This window comes from Anomaloglossus baeobatrachus, chromosome 4 (assembly GCF_048569485.1).
Source record: "Anomaloglossus baeobatrachus isolate aAnoBae1 chromosome 4, aAnoBae1.hap1, whole genome shotgun sequence".
Taxonomy (NCBI): Eukaryota; Metazoa; Chordata; class Amphibia; order Anura; family Aromobatidae; genus Anomaloglossus; species Anomaloglossus baeobatrachus.
In genome coordinates this window covers 9,484,286-9,507,330 of record NC_134356.1, presented here as the reverse complement: position 1 = coordinate 9,507,330, position 23,045 = coordinate 9,484,286, and the positions used below count along the sequence as shown (strand labels likewise).

The 23,045-nt window shown below is 48.0% G+C and overlaps 1 protein-coding gene across 3 annotated transcripts in view; it reads right to left on the bottom strand.

The window, feature by feature from the left end:
- The window catches only part of ADA2 (adenosine deaminase 2), a 45,828-nt gene that overhangs the window by 6,044 nt on the left and 16,739 nt on the right, over positions 1-23,045 (bottom strand). Inside the window, exons 1-3 of one of the 3 annotated variants that reach the window (XM_075343590.1) lie at positions 16,442-16,635; positions 2,466-2,770; positions 1,807-2,032 (exon numbers count right to left, since the gene is read on the bottom strand). In XM_075343590.1, the coding sequence (XP_075199705.1) occupies positions 1,807-2,032; positions 2,466-2,757 (518 nt within the window). In that variant the 5' untranslated portion in view covers positions 2,758-2,770; positions 16,442-16,635. Of the gene's footprint in view, positions 1-1,806; positions 2,033-2,465; positions 2,771-10,049; positions 10,140-16,441; positions 16,636-23,045 lie in introns of those variants that run through there. The other 2 variants (XM_075343591.1, XM_075343589.1) reach the window with 2 other exon arrangements.

Here is a 23,045-nt window from a genome sequence, read left to right as displayed (position 1 = left end):
GCTTCACCCCATACACTCCCTGCACTGTACCCGCATCGCCCCATACACTCCCTGCACCGCCCCATATATCCCCTGCACTGATCCATATACTTCCTGCAGCGCTCCATATACTCCATGCTTCGCCCCATATATCCCCTACACGTCCCATATACCCCCTGTACCGCCCTGTATACCCCCTGTACCGCCCTGTATACCCCCTGCACTGTCCTGTATACCCCCTGTACCGCCCTGTATACCCCCTGCACTGTCCTGTATACCCCCTGTACCGCCCTGTATACCCCCTGCACTGTCCTGTATACCCCCTGCACTGTCCTGTATACCCCCTGTACCGCCCTGTATACCCCCTGTATACCCCCTGCACTGTCCTGTATACCCTCTGCACTGTCCTGTATACCCCCTGCACTGTCCTGTATACCCCCTGTACCGCCCTGTATACCCTCTGCACTGTCCTGTATACCCCCTGCACTGTCCTGTATACCCCCTGCATCGCCCTGTATACCCCTTGTACTGTCCTGTATACCCCCTGTACCGCCCTGTATACCCCCTGTACCGCCCTGTATGCCCCCTGCACCGCCCTGTATACCCCTTGTACCGCCCTGTATACCCCCTGCACTGTCCTGTATACCCCCTGCACTGTCCTGTATACCCCCTGTACCGCACTGTATACCCCCTGTACCGCCCTGTATACCCCCTGCACTGTCCTGTATACCCCCTGTACCGCCCTGTATACCCCCTGTACCGCCCTGTATACCCCCTGTACCGCCCTGTATACCCCCTGCACCGTCCTGTATACCCCCTGCACTGTCCTGTATACCCCCTGTACCGCCCTGTATACCCCCTGCACCGCCCTGTATACCCCCTGCACTGTCCTGTATACCCCCTGTACCGCCCTGTATACCCCCTGCACCGCCCTGTATACCCCCTGCACCGCCCTGTATACCCCCTGTACCGCCCTGTATACCCCCTGCACTGTCCTGTATACCCCCTGTACCGCCCTGTATACCCCCTGCACCGCCCTGTATACCCCCTACACTGTCCTGTATACCCCCTGTACTGCCCTGTATACCCCCTGCACCGCCCTGTATACCCCCTGCACCGCTCTGTATACCCCCTGCACCGCCCTGTATACCCCCTGTACCGCCCTGTATACCCCCTGCACTGTCCTGTATACCCCCTGTACCGCCCTGTATACCCCCTGCACTGTCCTGTATACCCCCTGCACCGCCCTGTATACCCCCTGCACCGCCCTGTATACCCCCTGTACCGCCCTGTATACCCCCTGTACCGCCCTGTATACCCCCTGTACCGCCCTGTATACCCCCTGTACCGCCCTGTATACCCCCTGCACTGTCCTGTATACCCCCTGCACTGTCCTGTATACCCCCTGTACCGCCCTGTATACCCCCTGTACCGCCCTGTATACCCCCTGTACCGCCCTGTATACCCCCTGTACCGCCCTGTATACCCCCTGCACCGCCCTGTATACCCCCTGTACCGCCCTGTATACCCCCTGTACCGCCCTGTATACCCCCTGTACTGCCCTGTATACCCCCTGTACCGCCCTGTATACCCCCTGCACCGCCCTGTATACCCCCTGCACCGCCCTGTATACCCCCTGTACCGCCCTGTATACCCCCTGTACCGCCCTGTATACCCCCTGCACTGTCGTGTATCAGGATTTCCTCCGCGACCTCAGGTCTTATTGTTGCCCCCATAGACATGAATAGAGAGACCCTCGCAGCGGACCCCTCAGTGCCCCGGTGGGACCCGTCCGGTGACGATCCCCTCTCCTTCTCCATCACTGACCTGTTATCGAACTCGGTGGCGTCCCCCAGCTTCTTCCTGTAGGCCTCGAGCAGGATCCACTCGGAGCAGCCGGGCAGCTGCCGCCCCACCGGAGCCGGCCGGGAGAAGGTGAACCTGGTTTCTCCGGTGTGGGTGAAGCAGATGTAACAGTCCGGCAGATACGAGACGTTCCTCACCAGCCAATCCACACCCAGGATGGCAAAGTCATGTAGGTGCAGAGCGCCCCCTGTGGGTGCAGAATAGAGGTGAACGCATCAGGTGAGCACCATCTTTCTCCAAGATCTCCAGTATTCTACTAATATACGCCAATGCCTCCAATTAGAAATGTAGTATAGTTCTCCTGATATATCCATGGCTCTTACCTCATGTGCAGGGCATTGCAGCTTAGGTATCCATGGTTACAAGCACTCATAGTTAGTTACTTGTGGTCGTAACCATGGATACCTAAGCTGCAATGGCCTACACATGAGGTAAGAGACATGACTAATCAGGAGAACTGTACTACATTTCTAATTGGAGGCATTGGCGTATATTATGAGAATATTGGGACAGGATTTTGGAGCTGGGCGTACCCCTTTAAGCACAGCGCCTCTCCACTTCATGGTTGTGCCCGGTGCTGCGGCTTTGTACACAGACACCGCACCACGACCACCGCTCACCTTTGGGCATCTCTCGGAGGATACTGAACACTTTGCTCTGCTGGATGTACCCCCGGGCTCTGAAGAAGTGCATGCTGGGAGGGAAGATGTCACTTCTCAAGGCTTCAGTAATTTCCGCCTGCTTTATGGCCATCAGGTTTTTATTGGCCTCCTCTTCTCGCTCCCCCAGGACGATGTTACCGCCGGCTCTCTGGGAATTCTCCTCCTCCAGAAGAACGTCCCTCTCCTCCAAGAAGGGCAAACAGCGGCCATGACGGACCAAGGAGAGAAGGAGGATCCAAGACAGCCACATCTTTATCCTACGGCTGGAGGGACGAAGAGGACAGAGGACAGTTATCTACATGGACAGTCGCCGTCCTCTCCTCCCTGACCACATCACGGCCCAGAAACATCACATAGCACGGGGCCGGACACGATGGCTCTGGCAACTCGATCTGACCATCTAGTGTATAGGAACCTCCGGACGGGGAGAGGTGGAGCGGGCACGCTGGGATACAGGGTCCGAGGTGTTCTGCCGAGATCATGTATATGGGGGGGTCAGGAGGGGAAGCTGCCGGCAAACCGCCATCTAGGGTGTACATACCGCAATATGACGCTCCACCAAAGTCACCGTACAGCCACCCACGACTGCCGAGCCATCTGCAAGCTCACAGTCAGGCTAGTAGTCACCAGTAATGGCTGATAACAGGGAGCAATCACCTTTCCAACAGTCTCCTCCCCCAGTAATGGCTGATAACAGGGAGTAATAGAATGTACTCACCTGTCCTACAGTCTCCTCCCCCAGTAATGGCTGATAACAGGGAGCAATAGATTGTACTCACCTGTCTTACAGTCTCCTCCCCCAGTAATGGCTGATAACAGGGAGTAATAGCTTGTAGTCATCTGTCCTACAGTCTCCTCTCCCAGTAATGGCTGATAACAGGGAGAAATAGCTTGTAGTCACCTGTCCTACAGTCTCCTCCCCCAGTAATGGCTGATAACAGGGAGTAATAGCTTGTAGTCATCTGTCCTACATTCTGCTCCCCCACTAATGGCTGATAACAGGGAGTAATAGCTTGTAGTCACCTGTCCTACAGTCTCCTCCCCCAGTAATGGCTGATAACAGGGAGTAATAGCTTGTAGTCACCCATACTATAGTCTCCTCCCCCAGTAATGGCTGATAACAGCGAGTAATAGATTGTTCTCTCCTGTGATACAGTCCCCTCCCCCAGTGATGGCTGATAACAGAGAGTAATAGACTGTAGTCACCTGTCCTACAGTCTTCTCCCCCCAGTAATGGCTGATAACAGGGAGTAATAGCTTGTAGTCACCTGTCCTACAGTCTCCTCCCCCAGTAATAATTTAAGAAAAACTCCGGCACTCATAGATCAAAAAATTGTATTTGATATTTATTTATTTCATGGTCAGTAAATCAACGTTTCGGCATTTGCCTTCTTCAAAACTGATTTGTTAAAGATAAAGCAAAAAAAGGGAAATACAATCAGTACCATAAATATATACATCTTCTTTAGAAAAGAAAAAAGCTTTTTTTTTAAACAAAATCAAAATTAATGTACATATTTCCATATAATTAATACATTATACAGCGTGGTACTCGGAGAAAAGTCAGGCACAATATTCTATATCAAGAAGAAGCCCGGACATAGGAGGATTGAACCAGAAAAAACAGAGAAAAGGAAGCATGGACAGAATAAGTAACGGGCTTTACCAGTAGCAATTACTGGTTTGTTTTGAGACTTACAGTGCCTACAAGTAGTCTTCAACCCCCTGCAGATTTACAGTGCCTACAAGTAGTATTCAACCCCCTGCAGATTTATAATATATACAGTGCCTACAAGTAGTATTCAACCCCCTGCAGATTTATAATATATACAGTGCCTACAAGTAGTCTTCAACCCCTGCAGATTTACAGTGCCTACAAGTAGTATTCAACCCCCTGCAGATTTATAATATATACAGTGCCTACAAGTAGTCTTCAACCCCTGCAGATTTACAGTGCCTACAAGTAGTATTCAACCCCCTGCAGATTTACAGTGCCTACAAGTAGTATTCAACCCCCTGCAGATTTACAGTGCCTACAAGTAGTCTTCAACCCCCTGCAGATTTATAATATATACAGTGCCTACAAGTAGTGTTCAACCCCCTGCAGATTTATAATATATACAGTGCCTACAAGTAGTATTCAACCCCCTGCAGATTTAGCAGGTTTACACATTCGGAATAACTTGGCATTGTGACATTTGGACTGTAGATCAGCCTGGAAGTGGGAAATGCAGCAAAAAAGAATGTTATTTCTTTTTTTATTTTTTTTTTAAATTGTGAAAAGTTTATTCAGAGGGTCATTTATTATTCAACCCCTCAAACCACCAGAATTCTGTTTGGTTCCCCTAAAGTATTAAGAAGTATTTCAGGCACAAAGAACAATGAGCTTCACATGTTTGGATTAATTATCTCTTTTTCCAGCCTTTTCTGACTAATGAAGACCCTCCCCAAACTTGTGAACAGCACTCATACATGGTCAACATGGGAAAGACAAAGGAGCATTCCAGGGCCATCAGAGACAAGATCGTGGAGGGTCACAAGGCTGGCAAGGGGTACAAAACCCTTTCCAAGGAGTTGGGCCTACCTGTCTCCACTGTTGGGAGCATCATCCGGAAGTGGAAGGCTTAGGCTGCTTTCACACATCCGGCTTTTGCAATGCGGCACAATCCGGCACTTTGCAGGAAAACCGCAACCGGTTTTTTTTGCTGCCGGTTGCGTTTTTCCTGCATAGACTTTAATTAGTGCCACATTGTGCCGCATGGGCTTGCGTTCGGTCCGGCTTTTGCCGCATGCGGCAGATTTAGCCGATGCGGCGGCCGGATGGAACGTTCCCTGGCACGTTTTTTGCTCCGGCAAAAAAAAACCGCATCGCGCCGCATCCGGCCGATGCGGCGCTTTTCCCAATGCATCCCTATGGATGCCGGATGCGGCGCGATGCGGCAAAAACCGCATCCGGCCGCCGCATGCGGTTTTTGCCACTGCGCATGCTCAGTAGCATGCCGCAAGCGGCAAAAACCGGACCGGCCGCATGTAAAAAACTTATGCAAAGGATGCGGTGTTTTCACCGCATCCGTTGCATAGGCTTCACAGCCGGATTGAGCCGCAGAGCTCAAGCCGGATGTGTGAAAGTAGCCTTATGGAACTACTGTTAGCCTTCCACGGCCTGGACAGCCTTTGAAAGTTTCCACCCGTGCCGAGGCCAGGCTTGTCCGAAGAGTCAAGGCTAACCCAAGGACAACAAGGAAGGAGCTCCGGGAAGATCTCATGGCAGTGGGGACATTGGTTTCAGTCAATACCATAAGTAACGTACTCCACCGCAATGGTCTCCGTTCCAGACGAGCCCGTAAGGTACCTTTACTTTCAAAGCGTCATGTCAAGGCTTGTCTACAGTTTGCTCATGATCACTTGGAGGACTCTGAGACAGACTGGTTCAAGGTTCTCTGGTCTTATGAGACCAAGATCGAGATCTTTGGTGCCAACCACACACGTGACGTTTGAAGACTGGATGGCACTGCATACGACCCCAAGAATACCATCCCTACAGTCAAGCATGGTGGTGGCAGCATCATGCTGTGGGGCTGTTTCTCAGCCAAGGGGCCTGGCCATCTGGTCCGCATCCATGGGAAGATGGATAGCACGGCCTACCTGGAGATTTTGGCCAAGAACCTCCGCTCCTCCATCAAGGATCTTAAGATGGGTCGTCATTTCATCTTCCAACAAGACAACGACCCAAAGCACACAGCCAAGAAAACCAAGGCCTGGTTCAAGAGGGAAAAAATCAAGGTGTTGCAGTGGCCTAGTCAGTCTCCTGACCTTAACCCAATTGAAAACTTGTGGAAGGAGCTCAAGATTAAAGTCCACATGAGACACCCAAAGAACCTAGATAACTTGGAGAAGATCTGCATGGAGGAGTGGGCCAAGATAACTCCAGAGACCTGTGCCGGCCTGATCAGGTCTTATAAAAGACGATTATTAGCTGTAATTGCAAACAAGGGTTATTCCACAAAATATTAAACCTAGGGGTTGAATAATAATTGACCCACACTTTTATGTTGAAAATTTATTAAAATTTAACTGAGCAACATAACTTGTTGGTTTGTAAGATTTATGCATCTGTTAATAAATCCTGCTCTTGTTTGAAGTTTGCAGGCTCTAACTTATTTGCATCTTATCAAACCTGCTAAATCTGCAGGGGGTTGAAGACTACTTGTAGGAACTGTACATATTATAAATCTGCAGGGGGTTGAAGACTACTTGTAGGCACTGTACATATTATAAATCTGCAGGGGGTTGAAGACTACTTGTAGGCACTGTACATATTATAAATCTGCAGGGGGTTGAATACTACTTGTAGGCACTGTACATATTATAAATCTGCAGGGGGTTGAAGACTACTTGTAGGCACTGTAAATCTGTAGGGGGTTGAATACTACTTGTAGGCACTGTAAATCTGCAGGGGGTTGAATACTACTTGTAGGCACTGTACATATTATAAATCTGCAGGGGGTTGAAGACTACTTGTAGGAACTGTACATATTATAAATCTGCAGGGGGTTGAAGACTACTTGTAGGCACTGTACATATTATAAATCTGCAGGGGGTTGAAGACTACTTGTAGGCACTGTACATATTATAAATCTGCAGGGGGTTGAAGACTACTTGTAGGCACTGTAAATCTGTAGGGGGTTGAATACTACTTGTAGGCACTGTAAATCTGCAGGGGGTTGAATACTACTTGTAGGCACTGTACATATTATAAATCTGCAGGGGGTTGAATACTACTTGTAGGCACTGTACATATTATAAATCTGCAGGGGGTTGAATACTACTTGTAGGCACTGTACATATTATAAATCTGCAGGGGGTTGAATACTACTTGTAGGCACTGTAAATCTGCAGGGGGTTGAATACTACTTGTAGGCACTGTACATATTATAAATCTGCAGGGGGTTGAAGACTACTTGTAGGCACTGTACATATTATAAATCTGCAGGGGGTTGAATACTACTTGTAGGCACTGTACATATTATAAATCTGCAGGGGGTTGAAGACTACTTGTAGGCACTGTACATATTATAAATCTGCAGGGGGTTGAATACTACTTGTAGGCACTGTACATATTATAAATCTGCAGGGGGTTGAAGACTACTTGTAGGCACTGTACATATTATAAATCTGCAGGGGGTTGAATACTACTTGTAGGCACTGTACATATTATAAATCTGCAGGGGGTTGAAGACTACTTGTAGGCACTGTAAATCTGCAGGGGGTTGAATACTACTTGTAGGCACTGTAAATCTGCAGGGGGTTGAATACTACTTGTAGGCACTGTAAATCTGCAGGGGGTTGAATACTACTTGTAGGCACTGTACATATTATAAATCTGCAGGGGGTTGAATACTACTTGTAGGCACTGTACATATTATAAATCTGCAGGGGGTTGAATACTACTTGTAGGCACTGTACATATTATAAATCTGCAGGGGGTTGAATACTACTTGTAGGCACTGTACATATTATAAATCTGCAGGGGGTTGAAGACTACTTGTAGGCACTGTACATATTATAAATCTGCAGGGGGTTGAAGACTACTTGTAGGCACTGTACATATTATAAATCTGCAGGGGGTTGAAGACTACTTGTAGGCACTGTACATATTATAAATCTGCAGGGGGTTGAATACTACTTGTAGGCACTGTACATATTATAAATCTGCAGGGGGTTGAATACTACTTGTAGGCACTGTATATCTGCAGGGGGTTGAATACTTCTTGTAGGCACTGTACATATTATAAATCTGCAGGGGGTTGAATACTACTTGTAGGCACTGTACATATTATAAATCTGCAGGGGGTTGAATACTACTTGTAGGCACTGTACATATTATAAATCTGCAGGGGGTTGAATACTACTTGTAGGCACTGTACATATTATAAATCTGCAGGGGGTTGAATACTACTTGTAGGCACTGTAAATCTGCAGGGGGTTGAATACTACTTGTAGGCACTGTATAAAATGTCCTATTTTTTCTTTTAGCCGTTTAGACAGCAGCGCAGCATCATTGTCACCTCCTCGTAGGGAAATATGCAGCAGATTGTCCTTACTTATTTTCTTATAGAGGTAAAAGGCGCCTTTATATTATGATATTTTCATGCGCTTTTAGGACACGGTGGAATCATGTATTTCATTCTGTCCATAGACTTCTTCATGCTGCCATTTACTCCACCTTGAATTTTCTATTACAAGGATACAATGTTATCCTATATCATATAAACCTGAATTATGTTCCCGTTACTTATTCTGTCCATTGCTTCCTTTTCTCTGTTTTTTCTGGTTCAATCCTCCTATGTCCGGGCTTTCTTCTTGATATAGAATATTGTGCCTGACTTTTCTCCGAGTACCACGCTGTATAATGTATTAATTATATGGAAATATGTACATTAATTTTGACTTTGTTTTAAAAAAAAAAAGCTTTTTTCTTTTCTAAAGAAGATGTATATATTTATGGCACTGATTGTATTTCCCTTTTTTTTTGCTTTATCTTTAACAAATCAGTTTTGAAGAAGGCAAATGCCGAAACGTTGATTTACTGACCATGAAATAAATATCAAATACAATTTTTTGATCTACGAGTGACGGAGTTTTTCTTAAATTATTACTGGGGTTTCTCCTGAGCCCCACATATCAGTGAGCCAGGCCATCTCTTTAATTATTCCTCCCCCAGTAATGGCTGATAACAGGGAGTAATAGCTTGTAGTCACCCATACTATAGTCTCCTCCCCCAGTAATGGCTGATAACAGAGAGTAATAGACTGTAGTCACCTGTCCTACAGTCTCCTCCCCTAGTAATGGCTGATAACAGGGAGTAATAGATTGTACTCACCTGTCCTACAGTCTGCTCCCCCAGTAATGGCTGATAACAGGGAGCAATAGAATGTACTCACCTGTCCTACAGTCTCCTCCCCCAGTAATTGCTGATAACAGGGAGCAATAGAATGTACTCACCTGTCCTACAGTCTCCTCCCCAGTAATGGCTGATAACAGGGAGTAATAGAGTGTACTCACCTGTCCTACAGTCCCCTCCCCCAGTAATGGCTGATAACAGGGATTAATAGATTGCACTCACCTGTCCTACAGTCTCCTCCCCCAGTAATGGCTGATAACAGGGAGTAATAGATTGCACTCACCTGTCCTACAGGCTGCTCCCCCAGTAATGGCTGATAACAGGGAGTAATAGATTGTACTCACCTGTCCTACAGTCTCCTCCCCCAGTAATAGCTGATAACATGGAGAAATAGATTGTAGTCACCTGTCCTACAGTCCCCTCCCACAGTAATGGCTGACAACAGGGAGTAATAGATTGCACTCACCTGTCCTACAGTCTGCTCCCCCAGTAATGGCTGATAACAGGGAGTAATAGGTTGCAGGCACAGGTTTCCCGTCGCTGTACCCTATATCTTTGGTACTTTCCAGGCAGATGTGCACCTGTTCCCCCCTGAGCCCGCACCCCCCAGCGAGGACAGACACCCCGGAGCGTCCTACCGTAGGCAGCGCGGGTCCTGTAGTGCGGCACCAGCGCTTGTAGCGGGGATTTGGCGGCAGACGCCTGAGTCAGCAGATGCCGGGTTACACACGAATGATCGGGTTCAGTGTGTCAACGAAATGAGCCTGAAAGTGCAGACGAGGAGGAGACGCTTCCTCTATCTGCTGCGACCGTGTGATGCCGAGCACACTGTGCACACGGTCATCACACACCCCCCGGCTTTACTTTCCTCTCTGGTATCAGCCATTTCAGACTATAGTTCTGTTAGGGGTAAAAACTAAAACCTCCAGAAACAGATCTCAAATCTACTTTACATTAGATGGTTACGTCACAATATTCAGTGACCGCCCGTCTCCTCCGTCCTCAGTATTCAGTGACCGCCCGTCTCCTCCATCCTCTGTATTCAGTCACCGCCTGTCTCCTCCATCCTCAGTATTTGGTCACAGCCTGTCTCCTCCGTCCTCAGTATTCAGTCACCGCCTGTCTCCTCCATCCTCAGTATTTGGTCACAGCCTGTCTCCTCCGTCCTCAGTATTCAGTCACCGCCTGTCTCCTCCATCCTCAGTATTCAGTCACCCCTGTCTTCTCCGTTCTCAGTATTCAGTCACTGCCCATGTCTTCCATACTCAGTATTCGGTGAATGTCCGTCTCCTCCATCCTCATTATTCGGTCACAGTCTGTCTCCTCCATCCTCAGTATTCGGTCACCACCCGTCTCCTCCATCCTCAGTATTCGGTGATCGCCCATCTCCTCCATCCTCATTATTCGGTCACCGCCCATCTCCTCCATCCTCAGTATTCAGTCACCTCCTGTCTCCTCCGTCCTCACTATTCGGTCATCGCCCATCTCCTCCATCCTCAGTATTCAGTCACCACCTGTCTCCTCCGTCCTCAGTATTCGGTCACCGCCTGTCTCCCTTATCCTCATTATTCGGTGATCGCCCGTCTCCTCCGTCCTCAATATTCAGTGACTGCCCGTCTCCTCCGTCCTCAGTATTCAGTCACTGACCATCTCTTCCATCCTCAGTGTTCGGTGATCGTTTATCTCCTCCATCCTCATTATTCGGTCACAGCCCGTCTCCTCCATCCTCAGTATTCGGTCACCGCCCGTCTCCTCCATCCTCAGTATTCGGTCACCGCCCGTCTCCTCCATCCTCAGTATTCGGTCACCACCCGTCTCCTCCGTCCTCAGTATTCGGTGATCGCCCGTCTCTTCCATCCTCATTATTCGGTCACCGCCCGTCTCCTCCGTCCTCAGTATTCAGTCACCACCCATCTCTTCCATTCTCAGTATTCAATCACAGCCCGTCTCCTCCATCCTCAGTATTCAGTCACCGCCTGTCTCCTCCATCCTCCGTATTCAGTCACCGCCTGTCTCCTCCATCCTCCGTATTCAGTCACCGCCTGTCTCCTCTGTCCTCAGTATTCGGTCACCGCCCGTCTCCTCCGTCCTCAGTATTCAGTGACCGCCCGTCTCCTCCATCCTCAGTATTCGGTGACCGCCCGTCTCTTCCATCCTCATTATTCGGTCACCGCCCGTCTCCTCCGTCCTCAGTATTCAGTCACCACCCATCTCTTCCATCCTCAGTATTCAATCACAGCCCGTCTCCTCCAGCCTCAGTATTCAGTCACCGCCTGTCTCCTCCATCCTCCGTATTCAGTCACCGCCTGTCTCCTCTGTCCTCAGTATTCGGTCACCGCCCGTCTCCTCCGTCCTCAGTATTCAGTGACCGCCCGTCTCCTCCATCCTCAGTATTCGGTCACCGCCCGTCTCCTCCATCCTCAGTATTCGGTCACCGCCCGTCTCCTCCGTCCTCAGTATTCGGTGATCGCCCGTCTCTTCCATCCTCATTATTCGGTCACCGCCCGTCTCCTCCGTCCTCAGTATTCAGTCACCGCCCGTCTCCTCCATCCTCACTATTCGGTCACCGCCCGTCTCCTCCGTCCTCAGTATTCGGTGATCGCCCGTCTCTTCCATCCTCATTATTCGGTCACCGCCCGTCTCCTCCGTCCTCAGTATTCAGTCACCACCCATCTCTTCCATCCTCAGTATTCAATCACAGCCCGTCTCCTCCATCCTCAGTATTCAGTCACCGCCTGTCTCCTCCATCCTCCGTATTCAGTCACCGCCTGTCTCCTCCATCCTCCGTATTCAGTCACCGCCTGTCTCCTCCATCCTCCGTATTCAGTCACCGCCTGTCTCCTCCATCCTCCGTATTCAGTCACCGCCTGTCTCCTCTGTCCTCAGTATTCAGTCACCGCCTGTCTCCTCTGTCCTCAGTATTCGGTCACCGCCCATCTCCCCCATCCTCAGTATTCAGTCATCGCCCGTCTCCTCTATCCTCGATTTTGTACTGATAGAGTCCAGCTGAAATGCTGCATGACTCCTCGAGTAATGAATGTGGCTGCTGATGATGGCCCTGAGACCATGACCCTTGTCTGCAGAGGACTTTCTTGTGCAGTCATGTAGAGCTGAATTCACAATTTACATTTTTAAAAAATAAATTCAGAATTAGTCAAAGGTCGGAGTTTCTAAACAGGAAGTAAAACTGTAAAGCTGGATTCAAGACCGAAAATATATGAGAGAAATGAGGAACTTACCGCACCATGAATGAAACCAATCACAAAGGTATCAACAGAAACCAAGAGCTATTTAACCCTTTCCTCCCTACAGACAGAAATACATGAAATTCTGTCTGCAGTCACCACTAGGGGGAGCTCCCTGTATACAGAGATACATGATAAGATCCTGTCTACAGCTACCACTAGGGGGAGCTCCCTATATACAGAGATACATGATAAGATCCTGTCTGCAGCCACCACTAGGGGGAGATCCCTGTATACAGAGATACATGATAAGATCCTGTCTGCAGCCACCACTAGGGGGAGATCCCTGTATACAGAGATACATGATAAGATCCTGTCTGCAGCCACCACTAGGGGGAGATCCCTGTATACAGAGATACATGATAAGATCCTGTCTACAGCTACCACTAGGGGGAGCTCCCTATATACAGAGATACATGATAAGATCCTGTCTGCAGCCACCACTAGGGGGAGCTCCCTGTATACAGAGATACATGATAAGATCCTGTCTGCAGCCACCACTAGGGGGAGATCCCTGTATACAGAGATACATGATAAGATCCTGTCTACAGCTACCACTAGGGGGAGCTCCCTATATACAGAGATACATGATAAGATCCTGTCTGCAGCCACCACTAGGGGGAGATCCCTGTATACAGAGATACATGATAAGATCCTGTCTGCAGCCACCACTAGGGGGAGATCCCTGTATACAGAGATACATGATAAGATCCTGTCTACAGCTACCACTAGGGGGAGCTCCCTATATACAGAGATACATGATAAGATCCTGTCTGCAGCCACCACTAGGGGGAGATCCCTGTATACAGAGATACATGATAAGATCCTGTCTGCAGCCACCACTAGGGGGAGATCCCTGTATACAGAGATACATGATAAGATCCTGTCTGCAGTCACCACTAGAGGGAGCTCCCTGTATACAGAGATACATGATAAGCTCCTGTCTGCAGCCACCACTAGGGGGAGCCCCCTGTATACAGAGATACATGATAAGCTCCTGTCTGCAGCCACCACTAGGGGGAGCCCCCTGTATACAGAGATACATGATAAGCTCCTGTCTGCAGCCACCACTAGGGGGAGCCCCCTGTATACAGAGATACATGATAAGATCCTGCCTGCAGTCACCACTAGGGGGAGCTCCCTGTATACAGAGATACATGATAAGATCCTGTCTGCAGCCACCACTAGGGGGAGCTCCCTGTATACAGAGATACATGATAAGATCCTGTCTACAGCTACCACTAGGGGGAGCTCCCTCTATACAGAGATACATGATAAGATCCTGTCTGCAGCCACCACTAGGGGGAGATCCCTGTATACAGAGATACATGATAAGATCCTGTCTACAGCTACCACTAGGGGGAGCTCCCTGTATACAGAGATACATGATAAGATCCTGTCTACAGCTACCACTAGGGGGAGCTTCCTGTATACAGAGACACATGATAAGATCCTGTCTGCAGCCACCACTAGGAGGAGCTCCCTGTATACAGAGATACATGATAAGATCCTGTCTGCAGCCACCACTAGGGGGAGCTCCCTATATACAGAGATACATGATAAGATCCTGTCTGCAGTCACCACTAGGGGGAGTTCCCTGTATACACAGATACATGATAAGATCCTGTCTGCAGCCACCACTAGGGGGAGCTCCCTGTATACAGCGATACATGATAAGAGTCAGTCTGCAGCCACTACTAGGGGGAGCTCCCTGTATACAGAGATACATGATAAGATCCTGTCTGCAGCCACCACTAGGGGGAGCTCCCTGTATACAGAGATACATGATAAGATCCTGTCTGCAGTCACCACTAGGGGGAGCTCCCTGTATACAGAGATACATGATAATATCCTGTCTGCAGTCACCACTAGGGGGAGCTCCCTGTATACAGCGATACATGATAAGAGTCAGTCTGCAGCCACTACTAGGGGGATGAGGATCCACAGTCAGCAGAAATATATTGCAACACAAAGACCCACCCGCTCCCTGCACTGCAATAGAAGCCACTGGCTAATGAGAGGCCAACAGCTGATGTCGGTGTGCCTGTTACAGGCGAAACATGGCAGTGACATCATGTGCTCGCTGACGTTAGCTCTCGGCTTCTACACCAACTATATAAGAGAACAGGTGACATTAGACCAAGAAGGGGCCCAGAATGGAGGACACCATATCAGGAAAGGGCCCAGAATAGGGAACATTACACCAGGAGGGGCCCAGAATGGGAGACATTATACCAGCAAGGGGCTCAGAATGGAGGACATTATACCAGTAAGATGCCCAGAATGGTGGACATTATACCAGGAAGGGGCCCAGAATGGGAGACATTATACCAGGAAGGGGCCCAGAATGGGAGACATTATACCAATAAGGGGCCCAGAATAGGGGACATTATACCAGTAAGGGGCCGAGAATGGGAGACATTATATAAGGAAGGGGCCTAGAATGGGGGACATTATACCAGGAAGGGGCCCAGAATGGGAGACATTATACCAGGAAGGGGCCTAGAATGAGGGACATTATACCAGGAAGGGGCCCAGAATAGGGGACATTATACCAGCAAGGGGCTCAGAATGGAGGACATTATACCAGAAAGAGGCCTAGAATGGTGGATATTATAACAGTAAGGGGCCCAGAATGGGAGACATTATATCAGGAAGGGGCCCAGAATGGGAGACATTATACCAGGAAAGGGCTCAGAATGGAGGACGTTATACCAGTAAGAGGCCCAGAATGGTGGACATTATACCAGCAAGGGGCCCAGAATGGGAGACATTATACCAGGAAGGGGCCCAGAATGGGAGACATTATACCAGTAAGAGGCCCAGAATGGTGGACATTATACCAGCAAGGGGCCCAGAATGGGAGACATTATATCAGGAAGGGGCCCAGAATGGGAGACATTATACCAGTAAGAGGCCCAGAATGGTGGACATTATACCAGCAAGGGGCCCAGAATGGGAGACATTATATCAGGAAGGGGCCCAGAATGGGAGACATTATACCAGTAAGAGGCCCAGAATGGTGGACATTATACCAGCAAGGGGCCCAGAATGGGAGACATTATACCAGGAAAGGGCTCAGAATGGAGGACGTTATACCAGTAAGAGGCCCAGAATGGTGGACATTATACCAGCAAGGGGCCCAGAATGGGAGACATTATACCAGGAAGGGGCCCAGAATGGGAGACATTATACCAGCAAGGGGTTCATAATGGAGGACATTATACCAGTAAGAGGCCCAAAATGGGGGACATTATACCAGGAAGGGGCCCAGAATAGGGGACATTATACCAGTAAGGGGCCCAGAATGGGAGACATTATATCAGGAAGGGGCCCAGAATGGGGGATATTATATTAGGAAGGGGCCCAGATTAGGGGACATTATACCAGGAAGGGGCCCAGAATGGGGGACATTATACCAGGAAAGGGCCTAGAATGGGGGACATTATACCAGGAAGGGGCCCAGAATGGGGGACATTATACCAGGAAGGGGCCCAGAATGTGGGACATTATACCAGGAAGGGGCCCAGAATGGGGGACATTATACCAAGAAGGGGCCCAGAATGAGGGACATTATTACATGGGGATTATTGGTGAGGACCCTGGCCCAAATTGTCCTTTGAGGGCCATTGAGCTGTAGTTACGCCACTGCTAGAAACCCATATTCTTTTTGGGAGTTTTATTAAAAAGCATCCCCAAACAATCCCCCCTACTTACTAAACGTTGGTGCCCAGAGGAAAACCAGCAGTATGGCCAGACATCAGCACATCCAGATGTCTGCTTACCTGTATGCTTGCCCAGGTCTACGCTGTTGAGAGTTCCCCAGTGGTCACACAACCATCACGTACGTTTCGGGCTTTAGGATCACGTCAGTGTCACCTAGGTAGGGAACCCCTCAGGAGACCGCGTCTTCAGGAAGATTGGGTTTATTACGACTGACCGGGAGCATTAACACCCAGAATTGGCGATCAAGTCCTTCTCTCAACTGAGTGTTTTAGATATCGGCATTTATTTAATTGGTTACATAACGAGTCCGGAGCGCGTGATTCTCGCATGATCGTCATATGGAAATCTACACAACACATCTGGTCACAGATCAGCTATGGATTTCTCACTTTATGCCCAATTTTTGCACTTTCCCTTTATTTCTCCTTTTCTAAGAGTCAAACCTTTTTCACACATCAAATCACAGATCTCACATCTATAATCTACAGCTAAATAAAAGAAGAAAAAGACTAAAAAAGCCAAAGACGCCGAACATCTCTAAAAAGAAACCAAGGAGGATTTAACTCCACAGATTTAAATACAGTCCAGATTTTAAGTTTAGTCATATATATTGTCCCAACACAAAAGTAATAACACTCTCTTGGGGCCCTATGCTATCACTAACCTCAGGGATACTCCTAATGGTAGAGATGCCTGAGTCCCGTTCCTGGCTAGTCTCGTGACCAGATGTAATCTGATACCCCCTCCCACCAGGGAAGGATGGGGCAGGAGTGTGATGTTAACCACAGATAAAGACAGACCAGGGAAAACCAAAACGCTGACACACTGCACACACATTCACAGGATTAAGCAATAAGAGATTTAGGAGGAAAACAAGAGCAGGAAGGTAGCTACAACAGACAACTGAGGTAAACTCCAAAACTGCACAAAGCAGTAAGCACTACTTTCGCCAGATAGTCTGGAACACCACACCTCATCAGACCAACTAAGATAAACTATAGCTGGCATAGGTGTAAGGATTCAGCCAGTATAAATAGGAGGGGAGCAGATGTGATTTGCTTTCCCACAACATGTGATCAAAGCAGACTAACAAGCAGACTAGCAGAGATATAGCTGGCATAGGTGGAAGGGTTCAGCCAGCATTAATAGGTGGGGAGCAGATGTGATTGGCTTCCCCACAACATGTGATCAAAGCAGTATACTAAGCAGACTAGCAGAGCTATAGCTGGCATAGGTGGAAGGATCCAGCCAGCATAAAGAGAGGAGCAGATGTGATTGACGTCCCAACATGTGATCAAATCAGACTAACAAGCAGACTAGCAAAAATATAGCTGGCATAGGTGGAAGGATTCAGCCAACATTAATAGGAGGGGAGCAGATGTGATTGGCTTCCCCACAACATGTGATCAAAGCAGACTAAGGGGCACTTTGCACACTACGACATCGCAGGTGCGATGTCGGTGGGGTCAAATCGAAAGTGACGCACATCCGGCGTCACTGTCGACATCGGAGTATGTGAATCATTTTTACTACGATTAACGAGTGCAATAGCGTCGAAATCGTATGATTGGTGTAGCGTCGGTTATTTTCATAATTTCGGAAGGACCGATGTTACGATGGTGTTCCTCGTTCCTGCGGCAGCACACATCGCTGTGTGTGAAGCCGCAGGAGCGAGGAAGATCGCCTTACCTGCGTCCTGGCTGCAATGAGGAAGGAAGGAGGTGGGCGGGATGTTTACGTCCCGCTCATCTCCGCCCCCCTGCTTCTATTGGCTGTCTGCCGTGTGACGTCGCTGTGACGCCGCACGACCCGCCCCCTTAGGAAGGAGGCGGTTCGCCGGCCAGAGCAACGTCGCAGGGCAGGTATGTGCATGTGAAGCTGCCATAGCGATAATATTCGCTACGGCAGCTATCACAAGATATCGCAGCTGCGACGGGGGCGGGGACTATCGCGTTCGGCATCCCTACCATCGGCTTGCAATGTCGTAGTGTGCAAAGTACCCCTAACAAGCAGACTAGCAGAGATATAGCTGGTATAGGTGGAAAGATCCAGCCAGCATAAAGAGGGGAGCAGATGTGATTGGTTTCCCCACAACATATGATCAAATCAGACTAACAAGCAGACTAGCAGAAATATAGCTGGCATAGGTGCAAGGATTCAGCCAGCATTAATAGGTGGGGAGCAGATGTGATTGGCTTCCCCACAACATGTGATCAAAGCAGACTCACAGGCAGACTAGCACAGATCTAGCTGGCATAGGTGGAAGGATTCAGCCAGCATTAAAAGGACTGAAGCAGATGTGATTGGCTTCCCCACAACATGTGATCAAAGCAGACTCACAGGCAGACTAGCAGTGATTAACGCTTGCTAGCCTGCCTATAAATCAGCACAAAGCAGGTCGATGCCTGTGTCTGCCTGCGTTGTTCCCAGACACCAGGCGGAGTGTCAGGATCTGTATTCCTCCTTCCTCCCACCATGGCATGTCCCAGGAGACAAGTGACCCCGCACTTGGACACTCCCAGGTGCTCTTTAGCTTTCCATTTATGGCTTCTTCTGGCCTTTCACCATGCACATTTCAAGAGGCAAATGAGAAGACCGTGTGTTGTGATGTCCAAATATTTGAGCAGCCAGGATCAGAAGAAGCCGACGGTGAGGAATGGCAAGGTAAGGTGGATGATGATGAAACACAGTTGCCAATAAGTCATACTAAGTCTACAAATCAAGAGGAAGACCAGAGTGTAGAAGTGGAAGACGAGGTGGTGAATGATGAAGTTACTGACCCAACATGGGACGGTACCATGCACAGGGAGGACAGAAGCTCAGAGGGGGAGGGATCCGTAGCACCGCAACAGGCAGCAAGAGGCAGTGGGGTGGCCAGAGGGAGAAGGTGGGCAACTAAACATGACCAGATTCAATGGCAAACATTAGGTGTTCCCCAGTAGGACGCTTTGTTACAGAAAGTGAAGAACATTGTCATTTACAACCTGTGCCATACCAAGGTCAGTAGGGTCCAGACCATTACCAGCCAGACCACCACCTACATGCTCAGGCATATTTCATCCAAGTACCTGACTAAGTGGGCCAAACGCCTTGGTCCACAATCAGTGTCTGCGGGTGACACAACTACCTCCTTCCCGGTGCTTTGTGCTGTCGATCCCCTGTCCAGAGGACGCAGGTCCGGATGCCCCCCGCCCCGCACCTGTGGTTGCACATTTGCAAACACCATCAGCAGCCGTGTCCACTTCCTTATTCCAGCGCAGCGTCCAGCTGTCTCGACCCCAGGCCTTGGAACGCAAGCGGAAATACTCACGCCCAAGCACTAACTGGCCACATTTCCAGACTGCTTGCCCTCTGGGGGTGTCTGCCAGAAAAATGATCAAGTTTCCCATTTACTGACATTATGCTCGTTACTCAAAACGAGCAATCGAGCATTAAAAATTGCTCTACCCGATTAACGAGCACCCGAGCGTTGTAGTGCTCGCCCGTCACTATAAATGGTTACATAACGAGTGCGAAGCTCGTGATCCTCTCATGGTCGTCATATGGATATTTATTCCACACATCCGGTCACAGATCATCCAGAGATTTCTCACTGAACTCCCTCCGGTCACGGACAATTTTTGGCTTTCGTTTTTTTCCTTCTCTTCTTCTAAGAGTCAAACCTTTTTCAATATTTCTATATTTTTTTAATTAATTTTATGATAAGTCACACATCTATCAGCTACAAGAAACTAAAAGAAGAAAAAGACAAAAAACACCATACATTTCACAATAGGCTTCATAGGTTCTGAACAGCAGCCACTTAGGGCTCAGGCTTCGCTCTGCGAGACCTGGCGACTATCAGGAGCGGTTATGTCAGTAACGTTACTGACATCATCACAGTCACTGGGAGTGCAGCGTGAGCCGGGAGTGGCTGCTGCTCAAAGCTTATGGGGCCTCGTTCTGAGCATCATTCTGAGCCTTGTTCTGAGCCTCACTCGGAGCCTCGTTCTGAGCCCCATTCTGAATATCATTCTGAGCATTGTTCTAAGCCTCGTTCTGAGTATCTTTCTTTGTCCCGTTCTGAGCCTTGTTCTGAAACTCATTCTGAGCCCCTTTCTGAACCCCATTCTGAGCATTGTTCTGAGCCCCTTTCTGAACCCCATTCTGAGCCTCATTATGAGCATTGTTCTGAGCTTCTTTCTGAGCCTCGTTCTGAGCCTTGTTCTGATCCTCATTTTGAACCTCATTCTCAGCCCCGGTCTGAACCCCATTCTGAGTATCATTCTGAGCCTCATTCTTAGCCCCATTCTGAGTCTCCTTTTGAGCATCGTTCTGAGCCTCGTTCTGAGCATCATTCGGAACCCCGTTCTGAGCATCATTTTGAGCCTCGTTCTAAGCATTGTTCTGAGCCTCATTCTGAACTCCGTTCTGAGCCTTGTTCTGAACTCCGTTCTGAGCCTCATTCTGACCCCCATTCTGAGCCTTGTTCTGAGCCTCATTCTGAGCCTCGTTCTGAGCCTCGTTCTGAGCCCGGTTCTGAGCATCATTCTGAGCCTCGTTCTGAGCCTCGTTCTGAGCCTCGTTCTGAGTGCCATTCTGAGCATCATTCTGAACCCTGTTCTGAGCATTGTTCTGGACCTCGTTCTGAGCCTTGCTTTTATCTACATAATCGAGGAATATCATGGGAACCACTGAACTACGTCTGAGCTGGGAACTTTGCTTTTTAATAAATTGGTGAATGAGGGACAGTCTTGTTATAATTTCTCTCTTTTTATGTCTTTCAGGTTTACATATCGAGACTACGTCAGAGTCCCTGGGCTATGTTGCATTACCTAGACTACGTTGAACCTGCATGGATTTTTATTTTTAGATATATATATATATATATATATATATATATATATATATATATATAAGAATTGTGAACTAGGGAAAGAGTCAAGGAATGTTCTTTCAAATAGATTATTTTTATGTCTGTTTTTTCCTTGTGACTTACTGGGTTAGTAATTGAGGTGACTGATAGACGCTTCTCCAATACTAACACAGGGGCTTGATTCCAGCTGACACAATACATCTGACATGAACCTCAAAAACCATTATTCTGATAGCCAACGCACCAAGGCAACCGGAAGAGCCAAGGTGAAATGCCAAAATTGGAGCATTTAATGTGATACACCAATTTTGGCTGCTATTTTTTGGCTGGAAAGGGCCAAATAACCATGGGCCTTTCCAGCCTGATAATACCAGCACCTAGCTGTCTGCTTTACCTTTGCTGGTTATCAAAAATAGGGGGAAACCCACATTTTTTTTTATTTTTTATGTATTAGGTTAAAAAAGGCTAAACACTAGTGCCACATGAAAACAACTACATGGTGTAAGTGTATAATATGTAGAGGAATGAGCAGTGCACTGTGCAGTGTATATATACAGACTAATACAGACACTGAGGATTACACCCAGTATACAGGACAGGAGAAGTGGTACTGTGCAGTGTATATATACAGAATAATACACATACTGAGGATTACACCCAGTATACAGAACAGGAGAAGTGGTACTGTGCAGTGTATATATACAGAATAATACAGACACTGAGGATTACACCCAGTATACAGGACAGGAGAAGTGGTACTGTGCAGTGTATATATACAGAATAATACAGATACTGAGGATTACACCCAGTATACAGGACAGGAGAAGTGGTACTGTGCAGTGAATATATACAGAATAATACAGGTACTGAGGATTACACCCAGTATACAGGACAGGAGAAGTGGTACTGTGCAGTGTGTATATATACAGAATAATACAGATACTGAGGATTACACCCAGTATACAGGACATGAGGAGTGGTACTGTGCAAGGTATATTTACAGAATAATACAGATACTGAGGATTACACCCAGTATACAGGACAGGAGAAGTGGTACTGTGCAGTGTATATATACAGAATAATACAGATACTGAGGATTACACCCAGTATACAGGACAGGAGAAGTGGTACTGTGCAGTGTATATATACAGAATAATACAGATACTGAGGATTACACCCAGTAAACAGGACAGGAGACGTGGTACTGTGCAGTGTATATATACAGAATAATACAGATACTGAGGATTACACCCAGTATACAGGACAGGAGGAGTGGTACTGTGCAGTGTATATATACAGAATAATACAGATACTGAGGCTTACACCCAGTATACAGGACAGGAGAATTGGTACTGTGCAGTGTATATATACAGAATAATACAGATACTGAGGATTACACCCAGTATACAGGACAGGAGACGTGGTACTGTGCAGTGTATATATACAGAATAATATAGATACTGAGGATTACACCCAGTATACAGGACAGGAGAAGTGGTACTGTGCAGTGTATATATACAGAATAATAAAGATACTGAGGATTACACCCAGTATACAGGACAGGAGGAGTGGTACTGTGCAGTGTATATATACAGAATAATACAGATACTGAGGATTAAACCCAGTATACCGGACAGGAGAAGTGGTACTGTGCAGTGTATATATACAGAATAATACAGATACTGAGGATTACACCCAGTATACAGGACAGGAGGAGTGGTACTGTGCAGTGTATATATACAGAATAATACATATACTGAGGATTACACCCAGTATACAGGACAGGAGAAGTGGTACTGTGCAGTGTA